Here is an 11,843-nt window from a genome sequence, read left to right as displayed (position 1 = left end):
TGAGATCGTTCATGCTAAACGCGGTATAGATATGGATTTTGACATACTTGAAAAGCTTAAACAATAAGACAAGGACCTGATTATAAAAGAACACATCGAAGAAAAACTTGATGATGCTTGTAAAGATGAGAACGATGACAAACATCAAGTTAAAGTTGCAATAAAAATATTTTTTTGATGATTTTAAGCTAGTGATTGATTTACAACATCAGAACTTATCTCATGCATTATGTGAGAAAAGTAGGGAGGAAATAGTTGAATTCATAACTAATGATGAAAATTATGTGGTGTATCCATTGGATGATAAGCGTGACTTGAATCCATATTTCAAATATGTGGTATTTGGTACTATAATTAATGGTTTTAAAAAAGTTAAAATTGGTTCAAACTCTAAGTCGGTAGTGGTTAACATATATTTGGTTGGATTAGTTTAAGTCTTGTTTTCACATGTTAATCATGGAGATGAGTTCAGGTACAGAGTTTTAATAAAACCTTTTCCTTTAAAAGTACCACCATGGAGAGATAAATAGCAAGTCGACACAATTCTTATTTTAGATGAGAACTCGAGCTCGAGTTCTTTTTAAGTGGAGGAGTCTAATGTAGGAGGATTTCGATGCCAATCGATGTTGTAATGAAACTCGAGAAAAGTAAAGACATGGTCACGCAGAGGACTATGTGATCACGCTGTTGAGGACATATGATCGCATGATCACGTTGCTGGATTATATGACCATGCCAAAACGGAAAAATACAACGGTAGTTTTTTGGTAGAAAGATTGAGGACATTGCATGCTCATGCTCAAAACTGCAAGAACACGCTATTTTTTATTATTATTTAATTCTAATTAAGATTTCCTTTTATTTCTTTTTAGGGTTTATTATCCTATATAAATAATTACATGATGTAACGTATAATAATCTTTTATTTGAAATAAAAAAACCCTTAAGAATTTTCTCTTATTTTTCTTGTGGATTCATGAAATCCTTGTTGGTTCAAAGTTTGCCTTGTAAATTCAAGATATTAAAGGATTTTTCGTGTAAGAATACTTACAAGTATTATCGCTTGTTTTACCGCGCCTTCATGCTGCGTTAGTTAAACGAAATGAGTTCGAGCCGAGTTTATACATGTTCGGCTCGAGTTCAGCTCGAATTTGTTCAGCTCGTTAAAACTTGAAAAAAAAACCTTCTAAATAATTAAATACTCCTTAAACCACTTAGTTTAGATAGATATATAGATGATACAGAGAGAGATGAAAAGATGAGGAATGAGGATAAAGGAGATGATGATAAAAGGTTGTTTTAACATAACACGCCTAAATAATATTATATATCCTTAAAAACAAACAAATCAAACAATATTATTGAAACACAATCCACTCATGTCCTTCACTTCTTGATAAATCCGAAACCGAATTTGCACTTCATTCATATTCATTCATACAAGTGTGTGTATTGTGTGCGATATACAAGAAAATGAAAATTAGGCGGGATAAAACTGTAGGGATTCTGTGGGGAAAAAAGTTAGGGTGATGAAAATCTTTTTTTTTGTTGCTAATTCAGATAGAGAGTTGTAATGATTAAATTAGTTGAGCTGGGTCAAGAAAGTTAAAGTTTTATTTGTAAAAATAAAGAGCTGAGTCTTTTTTTTCTGTAAAAAGTTTGAGTTGTTAACCAGCTGCGGTTAAGTCTCGTGCTCAGCTCGACTCGTATTATTTTGCGAACAAATTTATATTCGGCTCGTTAGTTAACGAATTCGAGTTCAAATATATTTTTTTGTTCAGTAAGGAAGCTCATTTCAAATCGGTTCGTCAAAAAAAAATTAAAAACTCTACTCATTTTAATCAAAACTCGCTTCAATTCGATTCGTGAACAATTCTAAATTATTGACATTCGTTTATTTTGCACTGGTGAGACAGTTGTCTAGTCAAAATGTCAAATTCAGTGTTGCATTCATGCAGGACGGCCAATCAAAATTTCCATGGGCAAAATGATGTCCTTTAGATAATCTGAAACCAATACAAAATTTCCCACAAAACGCATCAAAGAAAAGAAAAGCAACAAGTAAATGGGATGAGACAGCTCATGCATGTCCTGCCCATTATAATAAAAAGTCACACCTCCAAACAAAGCCCTAAGACCTCATGAACTAACCCCACCATGCACACTTGTTCACGTACATGAACACTTGTATTAAATGGAGAATAATCTGTCACGGCGCCATATATAAAATTTTTCTTGTAAAATCAACGTTATATTAATAATGCCATCTTCGTTAATTAAACATTTGTTAAGAATTGCGCCGACGGTTGGTTCATGAATAAAATAATTACAAGGTAGTAATATTCTAATAATTATTTATAAAACTATCTGGTACTAGTTTTATTAATATGAAATTAAGGAAGTTGACATGGCAGGGGTTGAAAAGACTGAACTCGACGTTGAATCTCCGGCCCTTCATCAAATAGCTAGATTCGCCTTGTCCCCATCTCATCATTAGCAAAATCCAGGGGTCACACCACTGCTTGCGATGATTGTAAGACAAACCCTAGTATTACTTTGCAGAAAACACTCACCATCCCTATACAAATATGAAGAATGAACTAGATTTGTCTTGTTGTGTGTACATCTTCTCCGGCTTAATTTTGTGAAGCATATGGAGTTGAATATATATAAAAAATATTTGCTAATCAATTAAACACAAAATACACCGATGCAAATTCTCGAATAGTTCAATCATTGCACCAACCCTAATACTTTATATTGTCAGAATATAAAAAAAAGTTGGAATCAGATTTTTGTAAATTAGCTGGACTTGACTAGCACTACAACAAATCATGTTATTTACGACATTTTCTTGAACTGAAATTGTCGTAATTGAGGCATTTACGATAAAAAAAATTCGTACTTTTTTCCGTGTGAAGCTTTAGATTTGAATGGTTCTTAAGTTGACAAGGATCAGCCTCGACCTGGTTCTGCCAAGTAAAAGTTAGTTCTTTTGATGGAACTTCCCTCTTACATTTCTGGAGAGCGTTTGGTATAGTTTATATTCTTTTGATGGAAATTCTCTCTTACACCTGTGGAGAGTGTTTGGTATAGTTTATATAAGTATTGTTAGCTAATATGTGTTTTCTGATAACCACATGCCGGACATTTTACGCGCACCTTAAATAATGCTGCATAGGGCCTTAACTAATGCTGCATAGGTACAACGTTCCACCGCTAAAATGAAGTACTGCATACCACTTATATTAGCATTTGTGAAGAAATAAACACTATATTAACTACAACAATTAAACACTCCTAACTAGTACTGTAGAAGTTTCATCTTTTACCACATCACCGAACTATACATACCATTTTGAGTACACGTACCCTTGTACCGTGCAAAGCGTGTTCCATCTTTGCTACAAAACCTTGGTTCGGGTTCCATTGTTGAATTCCATAAGGTGATATGTTTCTTCATAATATATAAGTAACATCCCGCTCCTCTAATGAAGGAAAATTCAACAAATGTCAGTTTCTAAACATATAGGCAGCAGTATTGGACTGAAGAAAATATGTCAAGAATTATTAATAACATAATATATGTAGATAGTGCATCAAGCTATCTATTTGATTGTTAGAAATGATCATGATGAGAACGGTGATATATAGAAGGATCCCTTTGACTATTTTGACTATCTTCCTCATTCATATGCGATGAAGCTGCTGCCCCGAGATTCAGATACACCATTCTCGAATCGAGATTCAGATTCCCACCAGAACTCCCTCCACTGCTGTGATGATCTTCACTACTCATTAGCGGTGGCGGATAGATTGCAGTGGAAGAATTAGGTCCACTTCCTCCGCCTCCTTCCTCTCGTGAAATGACGAGAGCTGCTGATTGCACAAGCTCAAGACAAAGCCTGAGCTTGTTAGGCTCAATATGTGTTAGCCCTGGAACTGCCCCTTTAAATAAAAAATCTGATGTTAGGGTTCGTAGGACGTCGAGAGGAGTAATTCCTTCCGCCATCTGAACATTGGGATCTGCGTGGTGATCTAGAAGTACAGCCACCATATCCGGAGACACCATCTCCGCTGCAATGTGGAGGGGTGTTTTACCAGCTTGGCCTGCGGGGTAGTTAACATCTGCTGCACCAAGTTCGAGCAATGCCTTGACTACTTCTCTGCTGCAATTCTCCACAGCATAATGCAGTGCTAGCGCGTCGTCTAGATTTAGGCCTTCTCCCATGACCATAAGTTTAACAAGTTCTACATCTGAGGAATCCAGGGCTCGCCTCATTCGTCTGATTTTTTGGTCTTCGAAATTGGCTGAAGTGTTGGCATGGTGGTGGGGAACAATAGAGCGATGAATGAGTGCCGATTTAAGGCGAAGTTCCTCGATTCTGGCTACAACATCAACGGGGAGGTGCTTAGCTAGGATTTCATGTGGTAGACCAGATTTTGCAACTAAATGGGAGCAGCTATTCCATAGTTGGTGCATCTCTTGCTTTCTTGACGCTATTAAAACCTTCATTACATCTTCAATAGAGGCCTTCTCCACAATGCCTTCCAATTGTTTCTGCAATAAAAACAATTAAACCAACTTAAAAAAAATAGAACTTATATATATATATATATATCATCATGGAAGACTAGATATGCCCATATACGGGTTTAAATTTTATATTACATAATTTACATAAATAGATGAAAATGGGAGAGATGAATATGAAGTCACAAGTAGGTAGGACACTTGAGTTTGATGTTTCAGTATAACAAGTTAAAATTTGAGTTCATTAGTCAATGTAAAGACCCAAATGAGGAAAGTGGGGAAATAAAGAGAAGGCAGGTTTCATGTGATGGATCACTGTGGAAGACAAGACCGGAGAAATCAAGATCCAAAATTGGAAAGAACCAAGCCTTCAAAAACACAAACTGAGGAACCCAAATTAAGATAAGGAATATGATCAAAAACTTGCATGAAATGAAGATGATTGATAAAAACATAGGGTTTAATTTGTTTGGTCTGATCTAGCTAGACTGTCATTCAAATCACAAGTCACATAAATAAATAAACAAACTCCTCTGCCAAACACATACAATTCATGATTTTACACACATAATTCTACTAAAACATAACACATGGTTGCATCAAACATTAGCTAGTGCCAAGAAAAGTAAAGAAACAAGTACTGTACTAGATTGCAGTGAGAGATCAAATCCAACTTTTTTTTCAACTTCAAAACTTAAATAAAGCTGCACAGCGTGCTACCAACGAATTAAAAAAACCCTAATATTCAGATTAATTCCAAATTTCTTAAATTAAAAAAGAAAAATATAAATCAAAACATGCATCAAATTTTATAGTTAGAATTATAAACCTGAGAAAGCAAAGCAAGCTGCTCAACACCGAAAGATCTAGCGGCAGAAAGAATATCAAGAGCAAGATCAACGGCAGCAGTGCAATGTGTATGCCAACAACTCCTCTCCCCACAACTGGGCCTCGGCTCATGCTTCTGTGGCACAACCGAGACTTGTCCACTATATAAAAATTGCAACATCAACAAGAACACCTCGTACCCAACTGAATTCACCGGTATGACTTGAGAATTACCAGGACCTCCACGCGGGGACGATGCTAATCCGCCCCCACTTATCCTACTAGAACCACCACCATCCGCGGCCTTATCCGCCTCGGAAAAGAATTTTCGAAAAAACAAGCTTCTGGCTGCTAAGATACATCTGTGAGCATGAACTAAACGACCCTCTACACTGAAGGTTACATCACTAAAAGCTTGCCCGTTTATGAGAAGATTCAGATAATCCAGTGACAAAGATCTCAAAGACTCATCCGACATGGTATCGATATTACAGATAATTTATGTAAGCAAAGAGAGTATTAGCGAGGTTGTTATGAAGAAGTTGTATGAGAAGATAAGAGAAAGAAGTGTAGGACAAAACATTTGTCTTTAAACTTGTGATGGAAGATTAAAATAAAAACACTGTGTTAGTTCTGGTGAGATTCTCTGTATGTTGTGATGCAAAGATATTTGTTTGTTTAAGAGAAAGAGAGAGCGCAAGTTTAGTGGCTGTTCTGGGCGGCTGATCTCAGCTAAATTTAAGGAAATCTTAATAATCAAGATTAATTTATAATTAGGCAAATGGTTTGACAAGGCCGTTCATTTGCCTGGCTGGATTTTTTTTAATATTATAAGTTAACTGTATGGTGATGGATAAATTATTTGATGAAAGGATATAAAGAACAGGTTTTCTAATGTGTGCCCAAGGACACACAATAAGCACTAACTCACTGTGCATGGTGCATTTTGATTGGTACTCTAATCATAAATATTGATGTACCCTCCTGCATTTACAATAACTCCACCAATTAAAATGAACCAAACTCATGGGAGTTAATCACTTGGGTACACATTAGAAAGATGTATAAAGAAATCTAAGCCCATGAGCAGACTAAACTAAATCATTATTAACATGCAAAACATGAATTAAATATACTTTTAACACGTTTCATGGTTGGGTAGCTTTCTAAGGGAAACGATTGCTAAGTTTGGTACCGAATTTAAATTTAAATTTTAAAATTAGGTTGATTCTTATGGTCAGGGCCATGTTGGAAAATGCACCGTTTACTGCTAGAAACCTTAACTTTAAGAAATATTTTATATTTATAGAAATAGAAAATATCTTGACATAACATCTAACAACTTTTCATTAATTTAATTTAAAATTTATTGCTTTTTATGTCATTCTAACAATCAGAAATTTGTACGAGATTCCTTTTAGGTTCAAATAGTTTTCCAAACTCAACTCCTTTGACATTTAACAAGTTAAACTAATAAATCCACTCATAAAATACTCTTTTGTACCGGGCAAAACACAAATTAGCTCTCAGCCAAAAACTCAAATTAGTTTGGCGGGTACTAATAAGTTAAGATCAATTGATAATGATTCTGCTCACGGACACCAACTTTTTTTTTTCTCGAACAATAGATGTATGTAATATGATTATAAAATCAAGGCATTAATAATTATGAAGGCGGACAAAGTTGAAAAATAAGTGGCAGTAGCATAAGAAATCTAAAAGTGGAGGTCAAACTTAAAGCCATTTATGAACCGCACACATATCTCCTTCTTAAAAAGAGGACTGGGGCAAATAGGGGCAAATTGGACAAATTGAAATAATAAAATGGTCGGATAATTTTGATCTTACCCCTGTATATTAAAATCCCAATTCTGTATAACTCGTACTAAAATAAATAATTTGGTTATGAAATTTTTTAAGTTATAAAGAAAACACTTATTAGATAAGACACACTTTTCTTTCTATTTTTATATACTATTTTAATTTATGAGTAAATGAAATGTTGGTTATATTTGTTTGTAATTTTATTTTAATAGTTCTCATTGTTACATATAATTATAAGTTTATTTTTTTATAAATCTTTTGATCCCAAAATTTATTTGATCAAATACATGTTAAATATATTATTCTTATAATATTATTTTTATGTGTTTTATTTGAATTAGTCAATCTCTGCGATGCGGACCATATATTTTATTTGAATTAATTTTTCACCATATTTTGATCATTTATAAAACGAACATGAGCATGTATTGTATTAGAGCCACCAAATAGTTTCTAACAAATTTCAAGTTAATGATTGATAAATAAAATTTATATTAAAATCTGGTCTAATATAAATAACATAAGTGTAATATTATTTTATAAATTATTTATTTCTAAATTAAGAAAATTATGATTAAATTATACAACAACTATTGTCAACCTTATATTTGGCATGTCTATTTCTTATTAGTATTTTTCATAGTGTACACTAACTAAAACAACATGTCTTTTTTTTTTAATTTTGATATATCTAACTGTCCATGTACATTGTCCATGTACATTTTGGATGTTAACAACTAGGTCGAGACTTTGAAAAATAAGACTTCGCAAAGGCAAACAATATTTTCATCGATTAAATACTCTATACTCTTTTTGTAATTTTAAAAATGCAAAATCCTATTGAATTAGAATAAAAATATATGTGTTAATAACAAGATTTTATAAGATATATTAAGCTCATACATAAAGTTATATCAATCAATATGTTAAATGAAATATTAAATATGTGAAAAATTCGGGAACATTTTATTAAAATTATCATGTATATTATTTTTCAATAATATTTTGGTATTAAAAGTAATATATGTCTGTGCATATGTATTTTAGTTAATTCAAAAATAATTACTTTATTAATTACATAATTAAATAAAATACACAAATTTATAAAAGAATATCGAATGTAATTAATTTGAGTGAAAATGAGTTAAAATTTAGATCTTCAATAATATATAATTCTTGAGTTAATTATAAAATATTATTATATCAATATACAATAAATAAACGAGGGTTACCTCATAAATTTGCAAAAAAAAATTAGTATTGATCAAACTATAATAAAAAATGTATTGAAATATTTTTACAAATTTAAAATTATTAAAGGAATTTTATCATATAGATACTTATTCAAATTTTATTATATATATTCTAATAAAATATTTGGTTTATGAGAATCAAATGTGATATTACGAAATTACTGTAAAATTTTTAAATAAGGTAAAAATATATTTTCTAACATTTTCCAATTATAAATCATATATATATATATATATATATTCAAGATATTATTGCATATATAAATAGGTACGTACCTCGCACGGACTTTTATGCTAGTTCACCATTTTATGTTAAGCTGAAGACAAATCAAATCCAAAATCCTTGCACTTATTTATTTCATGATTAACTTGTTTGCCATGAAACAGATATATCATAAATACGCGTCCTACCGAAAATAAACAGAGTTAAATTTTATTCCCAGTTCAGTCGAGTCCGTCTTATTTTTTTAATGAAGTTGAGCTGAGATTTTCAATGAAATGAAAAGTAATGTTCATGATCAGTTCTTTAATAAACAAATTTTAACGAAAATTTGATAGAAATATTTTAAGTTAAGCTGAATACAAATCAAATCTGAGCTTTAAGTCCAAGTTATTCACCATTAATTTGCATGTTTTTTAGGAAGCACGAACACGAATGCAGCACTACGTGATACGGGCATGGGAACACGAGCATTTGTCAATTAGTAAAGAATCTTGGATACGGGTACGACAACAAAAAATATATAATTTTTTATATGTCAAACACTGAACAACTTTATTCATAGTAAATTAGTACGTAGTAATAAAAGTTTCTTTCACGATTAATGATGGACTAAATATGATATATTCTACTTTTTCATTAATAAAAGAATGTCTATCTCGTGTAAAAAGAGCAGTTTCCGCTTCTGGTTCATTAAAAAAGAGATCTGCCATCCCTTGAACATCTTGCACATGTAGTGAAATCACGATGAAAATAGATTTAAACATATAAAATATGAGAATGACGCATAATGAGGGTAAAATTAGTTGATATTGCGCAATTTTTTGGGTGGGTCAAGTCCTGACACAAGGTCGCATAGTTGTCCCGTGTCGGAGCTGTGTTCCCTGTCATTTTTCTGTCGACACGTAACTTGGCATGTCGGACACGTACTTAGTCGTGTCGGTGCCGAGTCGGCATGTCTTTTGTGTCCGACATGCATACGACCCTCTTTTTATCGTGTGTGCGCTTTCTAGCATGTTGTGTACTTAATCAAATTGAATATTTTATAACAATAATAGGATTTATAGTCTTACTTGCAAATAACATTTTAAAATCACTTGATTCACACAAAATCACATTCACTTATTACGTTTATACAATTAATAAAAATTTGTAATCATACTCAATTGTATTATTACTATAATTAATTTTAAAATTTTAATTTTATGTAAATAAATATAACAACTTTTGAAAATCACCAGTCATAACATGTAAAACTAAGAAGGAATAAATTTTATTAATAGTTTCAGCTCAGTTAATATAAAAAAAAAGTATAAGAGTTCAATTTTTTTCTAGTTTTGTTAATTTTAGTAATTTATGATTATTAATTTAAATATTAAAATTTATTTTTTTCTATTATGTACATAAAGTTAATTTTTGTATTGACAAGAAATACATGTCATACAAAATATAATAATTTAACATTGGCGACCAAATCACAATAGATCATTCATTTTAACTTGGAAACCAAATCACATTAAATCTCTTATATAATCTATATAGATGATGTAATTCATCATTTAATAAACAAGGATAATAACTAAAATGATTCTTATTTAAATCGTATTTAATATATTTGAATTTACTAATATCAATATTTATATAACATATTATGTTATACCAAGTTAAACGAACCTTTTAACGAATTCGAGTCGAGTTTGAATCGATTCTAAACTAGGTCCCGAACTAAACGAGGTGAGTTTGAGTCAAACAAATGTCGTTTATTTGTAAAAAAAAACATTTTCACTTTTAAACTCGGATTCAGTTAATAAATAAGTAGGGTCGAGTCTATCTGAAATAAGTCAAGCTCCAATTTTATATAAAAACGTCTCCCTGCACTTTTAAGTCAAAAATAATACTTAAGTTAACTATGACTAGCTAGTTGATTTATGCATCACCTAAAAGAATAGAATACTCACGCACATGCACAAATGTTACACGTGCTGGGTTTCGTGGCATAAAAACATAACGAAAACTTGAATTAAAACTGTAAAAACTAAATAAAAACTGAAATCCTCCATATGATCTAAGAGAAAAATAATATTTAATTCATGGATGCGATGTTTACCTTAAAGAGATTTACGATTATGGTTGTCAAAAGGAGATCCTTGCTATGACGCCCTCCAAACCCAGGTCAGAAGTTTGGGGTCCACAACACACACACATCATATATAAACCTGTTTATGAAAATAATATGCAATGACCCTTCTTTACATAATCATGGATCGCAACAGGTTAAAGTATGAAAATAAGCCACCACCTTAACTTTTATTACATCGTACCAAATCCCAACTAGTTTAACTTACAACTGACAGTGAAAGCATTTTTATAAGCTTACATAACTCAAAACTAAACATAAAGCTCCTGCTTTTTCGATCCAATTTAACCTGGAATCCTAGCTGGCACACTGGACTGAAAATCCTCGTTACCAACCATTTCCTTTTTTAACTGTAGAATAACATAAATAGATTTGCAAGAGTGAGCTAACTAGCTCAGCAAGTCATAATAGCAATAACTGAGGTTAAACAATGATCAATTGAAATGATTTAGAAGAATCAAGTTTCTTGTCAATTAATCATTAGAATTGGATATTCATTTTAACTTTTAAAACCAAGGTTAGGCTGCTGATCAGTGACGCACTAACCCCGAGTAAGGCACACAGCTCTGCTCTCTATACTGGATCCAAGGAACACATTGGCCTAATATGATCACGAATCTGGTCCGACCACGAATCTGGTCCACATTTATAAATCCATCCAATTCTAATTCAATTCAATATGACAATCATTATAATTCAATAAAACAGAATCATAATTAGCATTGATAAAATATTTATCTCGGAGCATAAAATATTTCATAAGTATCATCAGTGTATATCAAGGTATATATATGAAGAATGACTTCAAATCTGTTGAAGAATCGAGTATATGATGAACAATGGTTCAATGATAATACAAGGTATAGATCTTTGATGTCATAGGATATTATAGGGTATATAAGTTTCTGTATGCTCAAGTAGTTCTGTTTCAGTATTTGATTTATGGTGTATATGTATTTGTGGAGTAGTATTGTATTTGTATGGTTTAATATCTGGGAAATCAACCATCGGCGGTTTACAAAGAATAAAGTTTATAGCTCAAGTTTA

At 31.9% G+C, this 11,843-nt stretch overlaps 1 protein-coding gene across 3 annotated transcripts; it reads right to left on the bottom strand.

The window, feature by feature from the left end:
- Positions 1–2,130: 2,130 nt before the first annotated feature.
- Positions 2,131–6,088, bottom strand: LOC141707818 (BTB/POZ domain and ankyrin repeat-containing protein BOP-like). 3 transcript variants are annotated; one of them, XR_012569168.1, is made up of 3 exons: positions 5,364–6,088; positions 3,355–4,561; positions 2,131–2,578 (listed from the first exon to the last, which is right to left on the bottom strand). XR_012569168.1 is itself a non-coding variant. In XM_074511189.1 (2 exons), the coding sequence occupies exons 1-2, from the start codon at positions 5,838–5,840 to the stop codon at positions 3,620–3,622; spliced, it is 1,419 nt and encodes a 472-aa protein (XP_074367290.1). In that variant the 5' UTR covers positions 5,841–6,088; the 3' UTR covers positions 3,164–3,619. The 3 variants fall into 3 exon arrangements, 1 of the variants encoding a protein (XP_074367290.1); XR_012569167.1 differs by lacking the exon at positions 2,131–2,578 and adding an exon at positions 3,164–3,232; XM_074511189.1 differs by lacking the exon at positions 2,131–2,578 and having other exon boundaries at positions 3,164–4,561.
- Between the last annotated feature and the right edge of the window lie 5,755 nt (positions 6,089–11,843).

The sequence above is a fragment of the Apium graveolens genome, chromosome 2 (genome assembly GCF_009905375.1).
Source record: "Apium graveolens cultivar Ventura chromosome 2, ASM990537v1, whole genome shotgun sequence".
Lineage (NCBI taxonomy): Eukaryota > Viridiplantae > Streptophyta > Magnoliopsida > Apiales > Apiaceae > Apium > Apium graveolens.
Note: the sequence above shows the minus strand (reverse complement) of the source record. Positions and strands in the feature narration are given on the sequence as shown.